Source organism: Scyliorhinus torazame, chromosome 6, assembly GCF_047496885.1.
Source record: "Scyliorhinus torazame isolate Kashiwa2021f chromosome 6, sScyTor2.1, whole genome shotgun sequence".
NCBI lineage: Eukaryota > Metazoa > Chordata > Chondrichthyes > Carcharhiniformes > Scyliorhinidae > Scyliorhinus > Scyliorhinus torazame.
The window spans coordinates 314,365,962-314,387,678 of NC_092712.1; the positions used below are offsets into that span (position 1 = coordinate 314,365,962).

The following is a 21,717-nucleotide window of genomic DNA, read 5'->3' on the forward strand; positions in this document are numbered from 1 at the left end:
AGGGTGCTGCTCCCAGGAGAGTGTTGCTCCCAGGAGAAAGCTGCTCCCAGGAGTGTGTTGCTCCCAGGAGAGTGTTGCTCCCAGGAGAATGCTGCAACTAGGAGAGTACTGATACCAGGAGAGTGCTGCTACCAGGAGAGTGTTGCTCCCAGGAGAATGCTGCAACTAGGAGAGTGCTGCAACAAGGAGAGTGTTGCTCCCAGGAGAGTGCTGCTCCCAGGAGGGTTCTGCTACCAGGAGAGTGTTGCTCCCAAGAGAATGCTGCAACTAGGAGAGTACTGATACCAAGAGAGTGCTGCTACCAGGAGAGTGTTGCTCCCAGGAGAATGCTGCAACTACGAGAGTACTGATACCAGGAGAGTGCTGCTGGAAGGAGAGTGTTGCTCCCAGGAGAGTGCTGCTACCAGGAGAATGCTGCAACTAGGAGAGTGCTACAACTAGGAGAGTGTTGCTCCCAGGAGAGTGTTGCTCCCAGGAGAGTGCTGCAACTAGGCGAGGGCTGCAACTAGGAGAGTGTTGCTCCCAGGAGAATGCTGCTACCAGGAGAGTGCTGCAACTAGGAGAGTGTTGCTCCCAAGAGAGTGTTGATACCAGGAGAATGCTGCTACCAGGAGAGTGCTGCAACTAGGAGAGTGCTGCTACCAGGAGAATGCTGCAACTAGGAGAGTGCTACAACTAGGAGAGTGTTGCTCCCAGGAGAGTGTTGCAACTAGGAGAGTGTTGCAACTAGGAGAGTGCTGCAACCAGGAGAATGTTGCTCCCAGGAGAGTGCTGCACCCAGGAGAGTGCTGCTCCCAGGAGAGTGTTGCAACCAGGAGAGTGCTGCAACCAGGAGAATGATGCTACTAGGAGAGTGTTGCTCCCAGGAGAATGCTGCAACTAGGAGAGTGTTGCTCCCAGGAGAGTGCTGCAACTAGGAGAGTGCTGCTCCCAGGAGAATGCTGCAACTAGGAGAGTGTTGCTCCCAGGAGAATGCTGCAACTGGGAGAGTGTTGCTCCCAGGAGAATGCTGCAACCAGGAGACTGTTGCTCCCAGGAGAGTGTTGCTCCCAGGAGAGTGCTGCTCCCAGGCGAATGCTGCAACTGGGAGAATGTTGCTCCCAGGAGAGTGCTGCAACCAGGAGAGTGTTGCTCCCAGGAGCATGCTGCAACTAGGAGAGTGTTGCTCCCAGGAGAATGCTGCAACTGGGAGAATGTTGCTCCCAGGAGAGTGCTGCAACCAGGAGAGTGTTGCTCCCAGGAGAATGCTGCAACTAGGAGAGTGCTGTTCCCAGGAGAGTGCTACAAGTAGGAGAGTGTTGCAACCAGGAGAGAGCTGCAACCAGGAGAATGTTGCTCCCAGGAGAGTGCTGCAACTAGGAGAGTGTTGCAACCAGGAGAGTGCTGCAACCAGGAGAATGCTGCTACTAGGAGAGTGCTGCTCCCAGGAGAGTGCTGCAACTAGGAGAGTGTTGCTCCCAGGAGAGTGCTGCAACTAGGAGAGTGCTGCTCCCAGGAGAATGCTGCAACTAGGAGAGTGTTGCTCCCAGGAGAATGCTGCAACTGGGAGAGTGTTGCTCCCAGGAGAATGCTGCAACCAGGAGAGTGTTGCTCCCAGGAGAGTGTTGCTCCCAGGAGAGTGCTGCAACTGGGAGAGTGTTGCTCCCAGGAGAGTGCTGCAACTAGGAGAGTGCTGCTCCCAGGAGAATGCTGCAACTAGGAGAGTATTGCTCCCAGGAGAATGCTGCAACTAGGAGAGCGCTGCAACTAGGAGAGTGTTGCTACCAGGCGAGCGCTGCAACTAGGAGAGTGTTGCTCCCAGGAGAGTGCTGCAACTAGGAGAATGCTGTTCCCAGGAGAGTGCTGCTATCAGGAGAGCGCTGCAACCAGGAGAGTACTGATACCAGGAGAGTGCTGCAACTAGAAGAGTGCTGCAACTAGGAGAGTGTTCCTCCCAGGAGAGTGTTGCTCCCAGGAGAGTACTACAACTAGGAGAGTACTGATACCAGGAGAGTGCTGCAACTAGGAGAGTGTTGCTCCCAGGGGAGTACTACAACTAGGAGAGTGCTGCAACAAGGAGAGTGTTGCTCCCAGGAGAGTGCTGCATCTAGAAGAGTGCTGCAACTAGGAGAGTGTTCCTCCCAGGAGAGTGTTGCTCCCAGGAGAGTACTACAACTAGGAGAGTACTGATACCAGGAGAATGCTGCAACTAGGAGAGTGTTGCTCCCAGGGGAGTACTACAACTAGGAGAGTGCTGCAACTAGGAGAGTGTTGCTCCCAGGAGAGTGCTGCATCTAGAAGAGTGCTGCAACTAGGAGAGTGTTGCTCCCAGGAGTTTACTACAACTAGGAGAGTACTGATACCAGGAGAGAGTACTGATACCAGGAGAGTGCTGCAACTAGGAGAGTGCTGCTCCCAAGAGAGTGCTGCAACTGGGAGAGTGCTGCAACTAGGAGAGTGCTGCTCCCAGGAGAGTGTTGCTCCCAGGAGAGTGCTGCAACTAGGAGAGTGTTGCTCCCAGGAGAATGCTGCTCCCAGGAGAGTGTTGCTCCCAGGAGGGTGCTGCTCCCAGGAGAGTGTTGCTCCCAGGAGAAAGCTGCTCCCAGGAGTGTGTTGCTCCCAGGAGAGTGTTGCTCCCAGGAGAATGCTGCAACTAGGAGAGTACTGATACCAGGAGAGTGCTGCTACCAGGAGAGTGTTGCTCCCAGGAGAATGCTGCAACTAGGAGAGTGCTGCAACAAGGAGAGTGTTGCTCCCAGGAGAGTGCTGCTCCCAGGAGGGTTCTGCTACCAGGAGAGTGTTGCTCCCAAGAGAATGCTGCAACTAGGAGAGTACTGATACCAAGAGAGTGCTGCTACCAGGAGAGTGTTGCTCCCAGGAGAATGCTGCAACTACGAGAGTACTGATACCAGGAGAGTGCTGCTGGCAGGAGAGTGTTGCTCCCAGGAGAGTGCTGCTACCAGGAGAATGCTGCAACTAGGAGAGGGCTACAACTAGGAGAGTGTTGCTCCCAGGAGAGTGTTGCTCCCAGGAGAGTGCTGCAACTAGGAGAGGGCTGCAACTAGGAGAGTGTTGCTCCCAGGAGAATGCTGCTACCAGGAGAGTGCTGCAACTAGGAGAGTGTTGCTCCCAAGAGAGTGTTGATACCAGGAGAATGCTGCTACCAGGAGAGTGCTGCAACTAGGAGAGTGCTGCTACCAGGAGAATGCTGCAACTAGGAGAGTGCTACAACTAGGAGAGTGTTGCTCCCAGGAGAGTGTTGCAACTAGGAGAGTGTTGCAACTAGGAGAGTGCTGCAACCAGGAGAATGTTGCTCCCAGGAGAGTGCTGCACCCAGGAGAGTGCTGCTCCCAGGAGAGTGTTGCAACCAGGAGAGTGCTGCAACCAGGAGAATGATGCTACTAGGAGAGTGTTGCTCCCAGGAGAATGCTGCAACTAGGAGAGTGTTGCTCCCAGGAGAGTGCTGCAACTAGGAGAGTGCTGCTCCCAGGAGAATGCTGCAACTAGGAGAGTGTTGCTCCCAGGAGAATGCTGCAACTGGGAGAGTGTTGCTCCCAGGAGAATGCTGCAACCAGGAGAGTGTTGCTCCCAGGAGAGTGTTGCTCCCAGGAGAGTGCTGCTCCCAGGCGAATGCTGCAACTGGGAGAATGTTGCTCCCAGGAGAGTGCTGCAACCAGGAGAGTGTTGCTCCCAGGAGCATGCTGCAACTAGGAGAGTGTTGCTCCCAGGAGAATGCTGCAACTGGGAGAATGTTGCTCCCAGGAGAGTGCTGCAACCAGGAGAGTGTTGCTCCCAGGAGAATGCTGCAACTAGGAGAGTGCTGTTCCTAGGAGAGTGCTACAAATAGGAGAGTGTTGCAACCAGGAGAGAGCTGCAACCAGGAGAATGTTGCTCCCAGGAGAGTGCTGCAACTAGGAGAGTGTTGCAACCAGGAGAGTGCTGCAACCAGGAGAATGCTGCTACTAGGAGAGTGCTGCTCCCAGGAGAGTGCTGCAACTAGGAGAGTGTTGCTCCCAGGAGAGTGCTGCAACTAGGAGAGTGCTGCTCCCAGGAGAATGCTGCAACTAGGAGAGTGTTGCTCCCAGGAGAATGCTGCAACTGGGAGAGTGTTGCTCCCAGGAGAATGCTGCAACCAGGAGAGTGTTGCTCCCAGGAGAGTGTTGCTCCCAGGAGAGTGCTGCAACTGGGAGAGTGTTGCTCCCAGGAGAGTGCTGCAACTAGGAGAGTGTTGCTCCCAGGAGAGTGCTGCTCCCAGGAGAGTGCTGCAACTAGGAGAGTGTTGCTCCCAGGAGAGTGCTGCAACTAGGAGAGTGCTGCTCCCAGGAGAATGCTGCAACTAGGAGAGTGCTGCTCCCAGGAGAGTGCTGCAACTGGGAGAGTGTTGCAACCAGGAGAGTGTTGCAACCAGGAGAGTGTTGCTCCCAGGAGAGTGCTGCTCCCAGGAGAGTGCTGCAACTGGGAGAGTGTTGCTCCCAGGAGAGTGCTGCAACTAGGAGAGTGTTGCTCCCAGTAGAGTGCTGCAACCAGGAGAGTGCTGCAACTAGGAGAGTGTTGCTCCCAGGAGAGTGCTGCAACCAGGAGAGTGCTGCAACTAGGAGAGTGTTGCTCCCAGGAGAGTGCTGCAACCAGGAGAGTGCTGCTCCCAGGAGAGTGCTGCAACTAGGAGAGTGTTGCAACCAGGAGAGTGTTGCTCCCAGGAGAGTGTTGCTACCAGGAGAGTGCTGCTACTAGGAGAGTGCTGCAACCAGGAGAGTGTTGCTCCCAGGAGAATGCTGCAACTAGGAGAGTGTTGCTCCCAGGAGAGTGTTGTTCCCAGGAGAGTGCTGCAACTAGGAGAGTGTTGCTCCCAGGAGAGTGTTGCTACCAGGAGAGTGCTGCAACAAGGAGAGTGTTGCAACTAGGAGAGTGTTGCTCCCAGGAGAGTGCTGCTACTAGGAGAGTGTTGATCCCAGGAGAGTGCTGCAACTAGGAGAGTGCTGCAACCAGGAGAGTGCTGCAACTAGGAGAGTGCTGCAACTAGGAGAGTGATGCAACAAGGAGAGTGTTGCAACTAGCAGAGTGTTGTAACCAGGAGAGTGCTGCAACTAGGAGAGTGCTGCAACTAGGAGAATGCTGCAACCAGTAGAGTGTTGCTCCCAGGAGAGTGTTGCAACCAGGAGAGTGTTGGTCCCAGGAGAGTGCTGCAACTAGGAGAGTGTTGCTCCCAGGAGAGTGCTGCTACTAGGGGAGTGTTGATCCCAGGAGAATGCTGCAACTAGGAGAGTCCTGCTCCCAGGAGAGTGTTGCTCCCAGGAGAATGCTGCAACTAGGAGAGTGTTGCTCCCAGGAGAGTGCTGCAACTAGGAGAGTGCTGCTCCCAGGAGAGTGTTGCTCCCAGGAGAGTGCTGCTACTAGGAGAGTGTTTCTCCCAGGAGAGTGCTGCAACTAGAAGAGTGCTGCAACTAGGAGAGTGTTACTCCCAGGAGAGTGCTGCTACTAGGAGAGTGCTGATCCCAGGAGAATGCTGCAACTAGGAGAGTCCTGCTCCCAGGAGAGTGTTGCTCCCAGGAGAGTAATGCAACTGGGAGAGTACTGATACCAGGAGAGTGTTGCTCCCAGGAGAGTGCTGCTACTAGCAGAGCGTTGCTCCCAGGAGAATGCTGCAACTAGGAGAGTGCTGCAACAAGGAGAGTGTTGCTCCCAGGAGAGTGTTGCTCCCAGGAGAATGCTGCAACTCGGAGATACTGATACCAGGAGAGTGCTGCTGCCAGGAGAGTGCTGCTCCCAGGAGAGTGCTGCTACCAGGAGAATGCTGCAACTAGGAGAGTGCTACAACTAGGAGAGTGTTGCTCCCAGGAGAGTGTTGCTCCCAGGAGAGTGCTGCAACTAGGAGAGGCTGCAACTAGGAGAGTGTTGCTCCCAGGAGAATGCTGCTACCAGGAGAGTGCTGCAACTAGGAGAGTGTTGCTCCCAAGAGAGTGTTGATACCAGGAGAATGCTGCTACCAGGAGAGTGCTGCAACTAGGAGAGTGCTGCTACCAGGAGAATGCTGCAACTAGGAGAGTGCTACAACTAGGAGAGTGTTGCTCCCAGGACAGTGTTGCTCCCAGGAGAGTGCTGCAACTAGGAGAGGGCTGCAACTAGGAGAGTGTTGCTCCCAGGAGAATGCTGCTACCAGGAGAGTGCTGCAACTAGGAGAGTGTTGCTCCCAAGAGAGTGTTGATACCAGGAGAATGCTGCTACCAGGAGAGTGCTGCAACTAGGAGAGTGCTGCTCCCAGCAGAGTGTTGCTCCCAGAAGAATGCTGCAACTAGGAGAGTGCTGTTCCCAGGAGAGTGCTGCAACTAGGAGAGTGTTGCTCCCAGGACAGTGTTGCTCCCAGGAGAGTGCTGCAACTAGGAGAGGGCTGCAACTAGGAGAGTGTTGCTCCCAGGAGAATGCTGCTACCAGGAGAGTGCTGCAACTAGGAGAGTGTTGCTCCCAAGAGAGTGTTGATACCAGGAGAATGCTGCTACCAGGAGAATGCTGCAACTAGGAGAGTGCTGCTCCCAGGAGAGTGCTGCAACTAGGAGAGTGTTGCTCCCAGGAGAGTGCTGCAACTAGGAGAGTGCTGCTCCCAGGAGAATGCTGCAACTAGGAGAGTGTTGCTCCCAGGAGAATGCTGCAACTGGGAGAGTGTTGCTCCCAGGAGAATGCTGCAACCAGGAGAGTGTTGCTCCCAGGAGAGTGTTGCTCCCAGGAGAGTGCTGCAACTGGGAGAGTGTTGCTCCCAGGAGAGTGCTGCAACTAGGAGAGTGTTGCTCCCAGGAGAGTGCTGCTCCCAGGAGAGTGCTGCAACTAGGAGAGTGTTGCTCCCAGGAGAGTGCTGCAACTAGGAGAGTGTTGCTCCCAGGAGAGTGCTGCAACCAGGAGAGTGCTGCAACTAGGAGAGTGTTGCTCCCAGGAGAGTGCTGCAACCAGGAGAGTGCTGCAACTAGGAGAGTGTTGCTCCCAGGAGAGTGCTGCAACCAGGAGAGTGCTGCTCCCAGGAGAGTGCTGCAACTAGGAGAGTGTTGCAACCAGGAGAGTGTTGCTCCCAGGAGAGTGTTGCTACCAGGAGTGTGCTGCTACTAGGAGAGTGCTGCAACCAGGAGAGTGTTGCTCCCAGGAGAATGCTGCAACTAGGAGAGTGTTGCTCCCAGGAGAGTGTTGTTCCCAGGAGAGAGCTGCAACTAGGAGAGTGTTGCTCCCAGGAGAGTGTTGCTACCAGGAGAGTGCTGCAACAAGGAGAGTGTTGCAACTAGGAGAGTGTTGCTCCCAGGAGAGTGCTGCTACTAGGAGAGTGTTGATCCCAGGAGAGTGCTGCAACTAGGAGAGTGTTGCAACCAGGAGAGTGCTGCAACTAGGAGAGTGCTGCAACTAGGAGAATGCTGCAACCAGGAGAGTGTTGCTCCCAGGAAAGTGTTGCAACCAGGAGAGTGTTGCTCCCAGGAGAGTGCTGCTACTCGGAGAGTGTTGCTCCCAGGAGAGTGTTGCTACCAGGAGAGTGTGCAACAAGGAGAGTGTTGCAACTAGGAGAGTGTTGCTACCAGGAGAGTGATGCAACAAGGAGAGTGTTGCAACTAGGAGAGTGTTGTAACCAGGAGAGTGCTGCAACTAGGAGAGTGCTGCAACTAGGAGAATGCTGCAACCAGTAGAGTGTTGCTCCCAGGAGAGTGTTGCAACCAGGAGAGTGTTGGTCCCAGGAGAGTGCTGCAACTAGGAGAGTGTTGCTCCCAGGAGAGTGCTGCTACTAGGAGAGTCCTGCTCCCAGGAGAGTGTTGCACCCAGGAGAATGCTGCAACTAGGAGAGTGTTGCTCCCAGGAGAGTGCTGCAACTAGGAGAGTGCTGCTCCCAGGAGAGTGTTGCTCCCAGGAGAGTGCTGCTACTAGGAGAGTGTTTCTCCCAGGAGAGTGCTGCAACTAGAAGAGTGCTGCAACTAGGAGAGTGTTGCTCCCAGGAGAGTGCTGCTACTAGGAGAGTATTGATCCCAGGAGAATGCTGCAACTAGGAGAGTGTTGATCCCAGGAGAGTGCTGCAACTAGGAGAGTGTTACTCCCAGGAGAGTCCTGCTACTAGGAGAGTGTTGATCCCAGGAGAATGCTGCAACTAGGAGAGTCCTGCCCCCAGGAGAGTGTTGCTCCCAGGAGAGTGCTGCAACTGGGAGAGTACTGATACCAGGAGAGTGTTGCTCCCAGGAGAGTGCTGCTACTAGCAGAGCGTTGCTCCCAGGAGAATGCTGCAACTAGGAGAGTGCTACAACTAGGAGAGTGTTGCTCCCAGGAGAGTGTTGCTCCCAGGAGAATGCTGCAACTCGGAGATACTGATACCAGGAGAGTGCTGCTGCCAGGAGAGTGCTGCTCCCAGGAGAGTGCTGCTACCAGGAGAATGCTGCAACTAGGAGAGTGCTACAACTAGGAGAGTGTTGCTCCCAGGAGAGTGTTGCTCCCAGGAGAGTGCTGCAACTAGGAGAGGCTGAAACTAGGAGAGTGTTGCTCCCAGGAGAATGCTGCTACCAGGAGAGTGCTGCAACTAGGAGAGTGTTGCTCCCAAGAGAGTGTTGATACCAGGAGAATGCTGCTACCAGGAGAGTGCTGCAACTAGGAGAGTGCTGCTACCAGGAGAATGCTGCAACTAGGAGAGTGCTACAACTAGGAGAGTGTTGCTCCCAGGACAGTGTTGCTCCCAGGAGAGTGCTGCAACTAGGAGAGGGCTGCAACTAGGAGAGTGTTGCTCCCAGGAGAATGCTGCTACCAGGAGAGTGCTGCAACTAGGAGAGTGTTGCTCCCAAGAGAGTGTTGATACCAGGAGAATGCTGCTACCAGGAGAGTGCTGCAACTAGGAGAGTGCTGCTCCCAGGAGAGTGTTGCTCCCAGAAGAATGCTGCAACTAGGAGAGTGCTGTTCCCAGGAGAGTGCTGCAACTAGGAGAGTGTTGCAACTAGGAGAGTGCTGCAACCAGGAGAATGTTGCTCCCAGGAGAGTGCTGCACCCGGGAGAGTGCTGCTCCCAGGAGAATGTTGCAACCAGGAGAGTGCTGCAACCAGGAGAATGCTGCTACTAGGAGAGTGTTGCTCCCAGGAGAATGCTGCAACTAGGAGAGTGTTGCTCCCAGGAGAGTGCTGCAACTAGGAGAGTGCTGCTCCCAGGAGAATGCTGCAACTAGGTGAGTGTTGCTCCCAGGAGAATGCTGCAACTGGGAGAGTGTTGCTCCCAGGAGAATGCTGCAACCAGGAGAGTGTTGCTCCCAGGAGAGTGTTGCTCCCAGGAGAGTGCTGCTCCCAGGCGAATGCTGCAACTGGGAGAATGTTGCTCCCAGGAGAGTGCTGCAACCAGGAGAGTGTTGCTCCCAGGAGAATGCTGCAACTAGGAGAGTGTTGCTCCCAGGAGAATGCTGCATCTGGGAGAATGTTGCTCCCAGGAGAGTGCTGCAACCAGGAGAGTGTTGCTCCCAGGAGAATGCTGCAACTAGGAGAGTGCTGTTCCCAGGAGAGTGCTGCAAATAGGAGAGTGTTGCAACCAGGAGAGTGCTGCAACCAGGAGAATGTTGCTCCCAGGCGAGTGCTGCAACTAGGAGAGTGTTGCAACCAGGAGAGTGCTGCAACCAGGAGAATGTTGCTCCCAGGAGAGTGCTGCAACTAGGAGAGTGTTGCAACCAGGAGAGTGCTGCAACCAGGAGAATGCTGCTACTAGGAGAGTGCTGCTCCCAGGAGAATGCTGCAACTAGGAGAGTGTTGCTCCCAGGAGAGTGCTGCAACTAGGAGAGTGCTGCTCCCAGGAGAATGCTGCATCTAGGAGAGTGTTGCTCCCAGGAGAATGCTGCAACTGGGAGTGTGTTGCTCCCAGGAGAATGCTGCAACCAGGAGAGTGTTGCTCCCAGGAGAGTGTTGCTCCCAGGAGAGTGCTGCAACTGGGAGAGTGTTGCTCCCAGGAGAGTGCTGCAACTAGGAGAGTGTTGCTCCCAGGAGAGTGTTGCAACCAGGAGAGTGTTGCAACCAGGAGAGTGTTGCTCCCAGGAGAGTGTTGCTACCAGGAGAGTGCTGCTACTAGGAGAGTGCTGCAACCAGGAGAGTGTTGCTCCCAGGAGAATGCTGCAACTAGGAGAGTGTTGCTCCCAGGAGAGTGTTGCTCCCAGGAGAGTGCTGCAACTAGGAGAGTGTTGCTCCCAGGAGAGTGTTGCTACCAGGAGAGTGCTGCAACAAGAGAGTGTTGCAACTAGGAGAGTGTTGCTCCCAGGAGAGTGCTGCTACTAGGAGAGTGTTGATCCCAGGAGAGTGCTGCAACTAGGAGAGTGCTGCTCCCACGAGAGTGTTGCTCCCAGGAGAGTGCTGCTACTAGGAGAGTGTTGCAACCAGTAGAGTGTTGCTCCCAGGAGAGTGTTGCTACTAGGAGAGTGTTGATCCCAGGACAGTGCTGCAACTAGGAGAGTGCTGCTCCCACGAGAGTGTTGCTCCCAGGAGAGTGTTGCAACTAGGAGAGTGTTGCTACCAGGAGAGTGATGCAACAAGGAGAGTGTTGCAACTAGGAGAGTGTTGCAACCAGGAGAGTGCTGCAACTAGGAGAGTGCTGCAACTAGGAGAATGCTGCAACCAGTAGAGTGTTGCTCCCAGGAGAGTGTTGCAACCAGGAGAGTGTTGCTCCCAGGAGAGTGCTGCAACTAGGAGAGTGCTGCTCCCACGAGAGTGTTGCTCCCAGGAGAGTGCTGCTACTAGGAGAGTGTTGCTCCCAGGAGAGTGCTGCAACTAGAAGAGTGCTGCAACTAGGAGAGTGTTGCTCCCAGGAGAGTGCTGCTACTAGGAGAGTGTTGATCCCAGGAGAATGCTGCAACTAGGAGAGTCCTGCTCCCAGGAGAGTGTTGCTCCCAGGAGAATGCTGCAACTAGGAGAGTGTTGCTCCCAGGAGAGTGTTGCTCCCAGGAGAGTGCTGCTACTAGGAGAGTGTTGCTCCCAGGAGAGTGCTGCAACTAGAAGAGTGCTGCAACTAGGAGAGTGTTGCTCCCAGGAGAGTGCTGCTACTAGGAGAGTATTGATCCCAGGAGAATGCTGCAACTAGGAGAGTGTTGATCCCCGAAAGTGCTGCAACTAGGAGAGTGTTACTCCCAGGAGAGTGCTGCTACTAGGAGAGTGTTGATCCCAGGACAATGCTGCAACTAGGAGAGTCCTGCTCCCAGGAGAGTGTTGCTCCCAGGAGAGTGCTGCAACTAGGAGAGTGCTGCAACTAGGAGAGTGTTGCTCCCAGGAGAGTGCTGCTACTAGGAGAGTATTGATCCCAGGAGAATGCTGCAACTAGGAGAGTGTTGATCCCAGGAGAGTGCTGCAACTAGGAGAGTGTTACTCCCAGGAGAGTCCTGCTACTAGGAGAGTGTTGATCCCAGGAGAATGCTGCAACTAGGAGAGTCCTGCTCCCAGGAGAGTGTTGCTCCCAGGAGAGTGCTGCAACTGGGAGAGTACTGATACCAGGAGAGTGTTGCTCCCAGGAGAGTGCTGCTACTAGCAGAGCGTTGCTCCCAGGAGAATGCTGCAACTAGGAGAGTGCTGCAAAAAGGAGAGTGTTGCTCCCAGGAGAGTGTTGCTCCCAGGAGAATGCTGCAACTCGGAGATACTGATACCAGGAGAGTGCTGCTGCCAGGAGAGTGCTGCTCCCAGGAGAGTGCTGCTACCAGGAGAATGCTGCAACTAGGAGAGTGCTACAACTAGGAGAGTGTTGCTCCCAGGAGAGTGTTGCTCCCAGGAGAGTGCTGCAACTAGGAGAGGCTGAAACTAGGAGAGTGTTGCTCCCAGGAGAATGCTGCTACCAGGAGAGTGCTGCAACTAGGAGAGTGTTGCTCCCAAGAGAGTGTTGATACCAGGAGAATGCTGCTACCAGGAGAGTGCTGCAACTAGGAGAGTGCTGCTACCAGGAGAATGCTGCAACTAGGAGAGTGCTACAACTAGGAGAGTGTTGCTCCCAGGACAGTGTTGCTCCCAGGAGAGTGCTGCAACTAGGAGAGGGCTGCAACTAGGAGAGTGTTGCTCCCAGGAGAATGCTGCTACCAGGAGAGTGCTGCAACTAGGAGAGTGTTGCTCCCAAGAGAGTGTTGATACCAGGAGAATGCTGCTACCAGGAGAGTGCTGCAACTAGGAGAGTGCTGCTCCCAGGAGAGTGTTGCTCCCAGAAGAATGCTGCAACTAGGAGAGTGCTGTTCCCAGGAGAGTGCTGCAACTAGGAGAGTGTTGCAACTAGGAGAGTGCTGCAACCAGGAGAATGTTGCTCCCAGGAGAGTGCTGCACCCGGGAGAGTGCTGCTCCCAGGAGAATGTTGCAACCAGGAGAGTGCTGCAACCAGGAGAATGCTGCTACTAGGAGAGTGTTGCTCCCAGGAGAATGCTGCAACTAGGAGAGTGTTGCTCCCAGGAGAGTGCTGCAACTAGGAGAGTGCTGCTCCCAGGAGAATGCTGCAACTAGGTGAGTGTTGCTCCCAGGAGAATGCTGCAACTGGGAGAGTGTTGCTCCCAGGAGAATGCTGCAACCAGGAGAGTGTTGCTCCCAGGAGAGTGTTGCTCCCAGGAGAGTGCTGCTCCCAGGCGAATGCTGCAACTGGGAGAATGTTGCTCCCAGGAGAGTGCTGCAACCAGGAGAGTGTTGCTCCCAGGAGAATGCTGCAACTAGGAGAGTGTTGCTCCCAGGAGAATGCTGCATCTGGGAGAATGTTGCTCCCAGGAGAGTGCTGCAACCAGGAGAGTGTTGCTCCCAGGAGAATGCTGCAACTAGGAGAGTGCTGTTCCCAGGAGAGTGCTGCAAATAGGAGAGTGTTGCAACCAGGAGAGTGCTGCAACCAGGAGAATGTTGCTCCCAGGCGAGTGCTGCAACTAGGAGAGTGTTGCAACCAGGAGAGTGCTGCAACCAGGAGAATGTTGCTCCCAGGAGAGTGCTGCAACTAGGAGAGTGTTGCAACCAGGAGAGTGCTGCAACCAGGAGAATGCTGCTACTAGGAGAGTGCTGCTCCCAGGAGAATGCTGCAACTAGGAGAGTGTTGCTCCCAGGAGAGTGCTGCAACTAGGAGAGTGCTGCTCCCAGGAGAATGCTGCATCTAGGAGAGTGTTGCTCCCAGGAGAATGCTGCAACTGGGAGTGTGTTGCTCCCAGGAGAATGCTGCAACCAGGAGAGTGTTGCTCCCAGGAGAGTGTTGCTCCCAGGAGAGTGCTGCAACTGGGAGAGTGTTGCTCCCAGGAGAGTGCTGCAACTAGGAGAGTGTTGCTCCCAGGAGAGTGTTGCAACCAGGAGAGTGTTGCAACCAGGAGAGTGTTGCTCCCAGGAGAGTGTTGCTACCAGGAGAGTGCTGCTACTAGGAGAGTGCTGCAACCAGGAGAGTGTTCCTCCCAGGAGAATGCTGCAACTAGGAGAGTGTTGCTCCCAGGAGAGTGTTGCTCCCAGGAGAGTGCTGCAACTAGGAGAGTGTTGCTCCCAGGAGAGTGTTGCTACCAGGAGAGTGCTGCAACAAGAGAGTGTTGCAACTAGGAGAGTGTTGCTCCCAGGAGAGTGCTGCTACTAGGAGAGTGTTGATCCCAGGAGAGTGCTGCAACTAGGAGAGTGCTGCTCCCACGAGAGTGTTGCTCCCAGGAGAGTGCTGCTACTAGGAGAGTGTTGCAACCAGTAGAGTGTTGCTCCCAGGAGAGTGTTGCTACTAGGAGAGTGTTGATCCCAGGACAGTGCTGCAACTAGGAGAGTGCTGCTCCCACGAGAGTGTTGCTCCCAGGAGAGTGTTGCAACTAGGAGAGTGTTGCTACCAGGAGAGTGATGCAACAAGGAGAGTGTTGCAACTAGGAGAGTGTTGCAACCAGGAGAGTGCTGCAACTAGGAGAGTGCTGCAACTAGGAGAATGCTGCAACCAGTAGAGTGTTGCTCCCAGGAGAGTGTTGCAACCAGGAGAGTGTTGCTCCCAGGAGAGTGCTGCAACTAGGAGAGTGCTGCTCCCACGAGAGTGTTGCTCCCAGGAGAGTGCTGCTACTAGGAGAGTGTTGCTCCCAGGAGAGTGCTGCAACTAGAAGAGTGCTGCAACTAGGAGAGTGTTGCTCCCAGGAGAGTGCTGCTACTAGGAGAGTGTTGATCCCAGGAGAATGCTGCAACTAGGAGAGTCCTGCTCCCAGGAGAGTGTTGCTCCCAGGAGAATGCTGCAACTAGGAGAGTGTTGCTCCCAGGAGAGTGTTGCTCCCAGGAGAGTGCTGCTACTAGGAGAGTGTTGCTCCCAGGAGAGTGCTGCAACTAGAAGAGTGCTGCAACTAGGAGAGTGTTGCTCCCAGGAGAGTGCTGCTACTAGGAGAGTATTGATCCCAGGAGAATGCTGCAACTAGGAGAGTGTTGATCCCCGAAAGTGCTGCAACTAGGAGAGTGTTACGCCCAGGAGAGTGCTGCTACTAGGAGAGTGTTGATCCCAGGACAATGCTGCAACTAGGAGAGTCCTGCTCCCAGGAGAGTGTTGCTCCCAGGAGAGTGCTGCAACTAGGAGAGTACTGATACCAGGAGAGTGTTGCTCCCAGGAGAGTGCTGCTACTAGGAGAGTTTTGCTCCCAGGAGAGTACTGCAACTAGAAGAGTGCTGCAACTAGGAGAGTGTTGCTCCCAGGAGAGTGCTGCTACTAGGAGAGTATTGATCCCAGGAGAATGCTGCAACTAGGAGAGTGTTGATCCCAGGAGAGTGCTGCAACTAGGAGAGTGTTACTCCCAGGAGAGTGCTGCTACTAGGAGAGTGTTGATCCCAGGAGAATGCTGCAACTAGGAGAGTCCTGCTCCCAGGAGTGTGTTGCTCCCAGGAGAGTGCTGCAACTAGGAGAGTGCTGCTCCCAAGAGAGTGTTGCTCCCAGGAGAGTGCTGCAACTAGGAGAGTGTTGCTCCCAGGAGAGTGCTGCTACAAGAGAGTATTGATCCCAGGAGAATGCTGCAACTAGGAGAGTGCTGCTCCCATGAGAGTGCTGCTACTAGGAGAGTGTTGATCCCAGGAGAATGCTGCAACTAGGAGAGTGCTGCTCCCAGGAGAGTGTTGCTCCCAGGAGAGTGCTGCTACTCGGAGAGTGTTGCTCCCAGGAGAGTGCTGCAACTAGAAGAGTGCTGCAACTAGGAGAGTGTTGCTCCCAGGAGAGTGCTGCTACTAGGAGAATATTGATCGCAGGAGAATGCTGCAACTAGGAGAGTGCTGCTCCCATGAGAGTGCTGCTACTAGGAGAGTGTTGATCCCAGGAGAGTGCTGCAACGAGGAGAGTGTTGCTCCCAGGCGAGTGCTGCTACCAGGAGAGTGCTGCGCCCAGGAGAATGCTGCAACTAGGAGAGTCCTGCTCCCAGGAGAGTGTTGCTCCCAGGAGAATGCTGCAACTAGGAGAGTGTTGCTCCCAGGACAGTGCTGCAACTAGGAGAGTGCTGCTCCCAGGAGAGTGTTGCTCCCAGGAGAGTGCTGCTACTAGGAGAGTGTTGCTCCCAGGAGAGTGCTGCAACTAGAAGAGTGCTGCAACTAGGAGAGTGTTGCTCCCAGGAGAGTGCTGCTACTAGGAGAGTATTGATCCCAGGAGAATGCTGCAACTAGGAGAGTGTTGATCCCAGGAGAGTGCTGCAACTAGGAGAGTGTTACTCCCAGGAGAGTGCTGCTACTAGGAGAGTGTTGATCCCAGGAGAATGCTGCAACTAGGAGTGTCCTGCTCCCAGGAGAGTGTTGCTCCCAGGAGAGTGCTGCAACTAGGAGAGTACTGATACCAGGAGAGTGTTGCTCCCAGGAGAGTGCTGCTACTAGGAGAGTGTTGCTCCCAGGAGAGTGCTGCTACTAGGAGAGTATTGATCCCAGGAGAATGCTGCAACTAGGAGAGTGCTGCTCCCATGAGAGTGCTGCTACTAGGAGAGTGTTGATCCCAGGAGAGTGTTGCTCCCAGGAGAGTGCTGCTACTAGGAGAGTGTTGCTCCCAGGAGAGTGCTGCAACTAGAAGAGTGCTGCAACTAGGAGAGTGTTGCTCCCAGGAGAGTGCTGCTCCTAGCAGAGTATTGATCGCAGGAGAATGCTGCAACTAGGAGAGTGCTGCTCCCATGAGAGTGCTGCTACTAGGAGAGTGTTGATCCCAGGAGAGTGCTGCAACGAGGAGAGTGTTGCTCCCAGGCGAGTGCTGCTACCAGGAGAGTGCTGCGCCCAGGAGAATGCTGCAACTAGGAGAGTCCTGCTCCCAGGAGAGTGTTGCTCCCAGGAGAATGCTGCAACTAGGAGAGTGTTGCTCCCAGGACAGTGCTGCAACTAGGAGAGTGCTGCTCCCAGGAGAGTGTTGCTCCCAGCAGAGTGCTGCTGCTAGGAGAGTGTTGCTCCCAGGAGAGTGCTGCAACTAGAAGAGTGCTGCAACTAGGAGAGTGTTGCTCCCAGGAGAGTGCTGCTACTAGGAGAGTATTGATCCCAGGAGAATGCTGCAACTAGGAGAGTGTTGATCCCAGGAGAGTGCTGCAACTAGTAGAGTGTTACTCCCAGGAGAGTGCTGCTACTAGGAGAGTGTTGATCCCAGGAGAATGCTGCAACTGGGAGAGTCCTGCTCCCAGGAGAGTGTTGCTCCCAGGAGAGTGCTACAACTAGGAGAGTACTGATACCAGGAGAGTGTTGCTCCCAGGAGAGTGCTGCTACTAGGAGAGTGTTGCTCCCAGGAGAGTGCTGCTACTAGGAGAGTATTGATCCCAGGAGAATGCTGCAACTAGGAGAGTGCTGCTCCCATGAGAGTGCTGCTACTAGGAGAGTGTTGATCCCAGGAGAATGCTGCAACTAGGAGAGTGCTGCTCCCAGGAGAGTGTTGCTCCCAGGAGAGTGCTGCTACTAGGAGAGTGTTGCTCCCAGGAGAGTGCTGCAACTAGAAGAGTGCTGCAACTAGGAGAGTGTTGCTCCCAGGAGAGTGCTGCTCCTAGCAGAGTATTGATCGCAGGAGAATGCTGCAACTAGGAGAGTGCTGCTCCCATGAGAGTGCTGCTACTAGGAGAGTGTTGATCCCAGGAGAGTGCTGCAACGAGGAGAGTGTTGCTCCCAGGCGAGTGCTGCTACCAGGAGAGTGCTGCGCCCAGGAGAATGCTGCAACTAGGAGAGTGCCACACATGTGAAGGTGTTGTCTCTCAGATGAGATGTGAACCCAAGGCCCTGTTTACTCAGGTGGGAGAACCAACCCTGTGCCACTATCTTGAAGAACAGCAATGCTTATATCCCTGGGTCCCTGGCCATATTTATCCCTCAGCCATCATCAGTAACAGGACAGATTACCTGGTCCTTATTACTGTGGGCATTTGCTGTGCGCAAATTGGTTTCCATGTTTCCTACATTACAGCCTTGACTATCCTTCAAAAGTACATAATTGGTCACAAAGTGCTTTGGGACAACTAGATTCATGAAAGGTGCTATATAAATGTAAGTCTTTCTTTTCCATTCACCTAGATATGATTAAAGGCTGAGTGAGAGTTTGACCAGGATGGCAGGATGGCACAGTGGTTAGCACAGCTGCCTCACAGCGCCAGGGACCCGGGTTCAATTCCGGCCTCGTGGAGTTTGCACGTTCTCCCAGTGTCTGCGTAATTTTCATAGAAAACAGGAGGAGGCCATTCGGCCCTTCGAGCCTGCTCCGCCATTCATTATGATCATGGCTGATCATCCAACTCAATAGCCTAATCCCGCTTCCCCCCCCCATATCCTTTGATCCCCTTCGCCCCCAAGTGCTATATCTAACTGCTTTTTGAAAACACCCAATGTTTCGGCCTCAACTACTTCCTGTGGTAATGAACTCCGCAGCCAACCGCTCTCTGATTGAAGAAATTTCTCCCTATCTCTGTCCTAAATGGTTTACCCCGTATCCTCAGACTGTGACCCCTGGTTCTGGACACCCTCCACCATCGGGCTTCTGCGATTCTTCCCACAGTCCAAAGATGTGCAGATTAAGTGGATTGGCCATGCTCAATGCATGGGGTTACAGGGATCGGGTGGGGGAGTGGGCCTAGGTAGAGTGCCCTTTCGGGGGGTCAGTGCAGACTCGATGGGCCAAATGGCCTCCTTCTGCACTGTAGGGATTCTATAAATTCTATGAATATGTAGAAGAGCAAACACACCATTGAAGCAGGTCTGAATACCGAATAATGTAGCTCTTTGGCCCCAGTACAGGAGCAGATAACACATTTATCTGAGATTTCGCTCAGCTATTTTAGTGGTGCCTTAGTTAATTTGTTTAACATAAATAAGACACATGCTTCAGCTAAAAAAGTCCAGAGGCAAAGGCAGAAAGTGTTCAGAATCCACAGCATGATTTCAGGAGGCCTTGGATATTTTCCATAAGTATAAAAAGATATATGAAATGGTAATTTAGGCAGATTGAACCTATTAACAGTTCTTAATCCTGCGCACATGGTGATGAAGTACACTTTGTAATAACATTGTCACTACAACATTGCACAAAACAAAAATGTATTACTTGTGATTACATTGTGATGTATTAATTATTGCAAAGTTGCTTCAGAGGAAAAGCCAATAGGATTTATACCTCTCGTGCATGTACTGGGCTCCCAGCAGTAACTGAATAAACCATTCAATGACCTGGCCTTCCGCGAATGTCCAATCAGCTCTTCGATACTCTTCAATTCGACATTGCAAATCTCCACCCTGAGAACATTTAAAAAGGAAAGCAGAACCTCAAGTTAAGCTTGCACATCGACTGAATACTTCGCCTCAAGGAAAACACTGCTGGAACTCTGCAATAGGAACAGAAAATGCTGGAAAGACTCAGCAGGTTAGGCAGCGTCTGTGGAGAGAGAGAGAGAGAGACGAAGATTACGGGCAGGATTCCCGCCCCCCCCCCAGCCACGCGTTTGTCGGCGGCGCGGCGTTCACCAGCAGAGGGGTTTTCTCTTCCCCACCGCTTGTCAACGGGATTTCCCATTGAAGACACTCCTAGCCGCCGGGAAACCCGGGGGATGGGGTGTTCTGCCGGCGGGAAAGATGAATCGCAATGGGTGGAGAATTCCGTCTAACATTTGAGGTCAGAATGGAAGGTCCTTCGATGGTGTTTTTCAATTGGATGATTTTACAATACTTAACAGAAGGTCGAAAGAGAGCCTTGTTATGTCAAGATGGCTTTTCTTTGCTATTTTAATATTTAGAGTATGTTTAACTTGTAAACACCCAGTGTGGTTTTTAAATGAGAATTGCTCATCGACATGAGTCATTAGAGCTACTCTGCGGGATCCTCCGTGGGCGAGAACCTCCACTTCGCCGGCAGCGTGGGACGGCCACAATGTGAAACGCCATTGGCCGGCTGCGGGAACCCAGGAATCCCGCCGTCAGCAGGAGCGCCCCATGTCGGAAAATGGGAGGGGGGGGGGGGAATCCCATCCATTATCGTTACACTGTAAATTTTTGAGAAAACGTTGGATTAATTATGTGAAAAACATTTCAAAATAAAAATCATGAAGTAACGTGTTTTGCCCTTATTTTGCCATATTTTTATAGATCATAGGTCATAGAATTTAGAGTGCAGAAAGAGGCCATTTGGCCCATCGAGTCTGCACCGGCTCTTGGAATGAGCTATTTAAGCCCACACCTTCACCCCCATCCCCGTAACCCCACCTAACCTAAGGGCAATTTATCATGGCCAATCCACCTAACCTGCACATCTTTGGACTGTGGGGGGAAACCGGAGCACCCGGAGGAAACCCACGCAGACACGGGGAAGAACTGCAGACTCCGCACGGACAGTGACCCAAGCCGGGAATCGAACCCGAGATCCTGGAGCTGTGAAGCCACCGTGCTAACCACTGTGCTACCGTGCCACCACCTCTTATATCAGAGATGTTTGGCAATGAGGGTTTCCCTTGGTGCTAATTTGTCTTCCCCCCCCCCCCCCCCACCGCCCCACCACCCCATTTGTCCTCTAACCCACCTTCCTTCTGAGCTGCAATCTCTACTGGATGGTGGAACTGTGCAGGGCACGGGAGACCACGACTATAAGAGACCATCTCTGAAGCACGTTGCAGAGACATTTATCTCTAATTTATTCTTTCATGGGTATGGGCATCGCTGACAAGGCCAGCCGTCATTGCCCATCCCTAATTGCCTTTGAACGGAGTGGCTCGTTCGGCCAATTCAGAGGGCAGTAAAGAGTCAACCACGTTAACGTGGCTTGGAGTCAGATGTAGGCCGGAGCAGGTAAGGATGGCAGATTTCCTTCCCTAAACAGCATGCTTCGTTCGTGAGCATATGGGCATCAATGGGCATTTGTTGCCCATCCTTAACTGCCATTGGGCTGAGTGGCATACACGGCCATTTCAGAGGGCAATTGTCTGGAGTCAGATATAGGTCAGACCAGGTAAGGATGGCCGATTTCCAATTCTAAAGGACATTGGCGAACCAGTTGGGTTTTCAACATCAGAAAATGGTCGTTTCACGGGGTGGTATTTTCTCATTTTCTTTGTCTAAGTGTGGACTCGGGTGGGAAAAGCGGAGTGTGGGCCTCCCGCCGACCGCACCGCCGGCTTTTCCTGCCATAATTTTAAACACTCGGACACAAAAAAGTGGAAGATACGGGTCGCACCGCGTCACACTGGTGTGGCGAGCTCATTCGGCAACCTCAGCTCCTGAGAGATCGGGGGGGGGGGGGGCGTTTTTAAAGGGCACACCAATGTGAAGATAACAATAGAAAGGGGAAACCCCACTACCGCCACAGAATCCCCCCCCCCCATGGAATTCCCCCCACCTCAACCACCACAGAATCTCCCCCCCCCCCCATGGAATTGCCCCCAACCACCACCACTACGGAATCCCCGTCCCCCCAACCACCATAGATACGGAATACTCAGCAGATCCCTCATGAACCACCACTGGCACTACCCCTTGGCAGTACCTCCTGGTAACGCCGCCGGTGGGGGGGGGGGGGGGGTGGGGAATGACTTGCCTACACTGCGGGATGTTACAGCGGGAGGGTCCACTAATTATATTACAATGTATTCAAGTGGTGTTCTGGTCATTGCATGGTTTTGACCCCCGTTATGTTACTGGAGGGGGTGGGGGGGTGGGGGTGGGGGGGAACGACAATCGAGCGGACAACACCCGACAGCGTAAAAAACATTTTGACACTTCCCAAGAGTGAAACTGATACTCCCTCCCTGTGGCGCCATGCATCTGACTGGACCGGCTCTGCTGAGGGGTAGTGAGGTTGCTGTGGGGTATCGTGAGCCAAGTTCAAAACTCTCATCCCCGTGCAAGCGTAGGCTCCTACTACATTTCTAAGATATTCCCAAGTAGTACAGGAGACAACTTATACCCTTCAGAGTAGGAGGTCAACGTGGAGAGCTAACAGCTAAATATAATAAGTGGATTCACAGTTAAAATGGAAATTTTGCATCAAAACCCAACATTGACATTTACGTCACTAGAGGATGCCAGTTTGGATGATGGAGTTAAATGTGTTACAGCGCTTTTATGACTTCCACAGTCCAGAACCTTGCACCTCCATTAGAGGCAATATCATTCCTTTTGGAGCCATCAATCAACATGGTTATGAACTGGTCAGAGGTGTAATGGGAATCTCTAGGCAAGCCAAAGACACTGAAGGGAAGAGTATGTCTTGATTACCTCAAGGAAACATCGCAAGCTTAATGTGGAAGATTTATAAGATAGCATTATTTCATCCAGGTCCTCGAGAGAACGCAACGGCACTGGGCTCGGTGACCATTTAATCAAACGTATGCTCAATCACCATCAAGGCAAACAGTGAGCGATTGGA

General features: G+C 53.5%; 1 protein-coding gene across 1 annotated transcript in view; it reads right to left on the reverse strand.

Moving 5' to 3' along the window:
• nek11 (NIMA-related kinase 11) overlaps positions 1–21,717 on the reverse strand; it is a 476,774-nt gene that overhangs the window by 284,906 nt on the left and 170,151 nt on the right. The window contains exon 4 of the mRNA XM_072510106.1: positions 18,481–18,599. Within this exon, the coding sequence (XP_072366207.1) occupies positions 18,481–18,599 (119 nt within the window). The remainder of the gene's footprint in view (positions 1–18,480; positions 18,600–21,717) is intronic.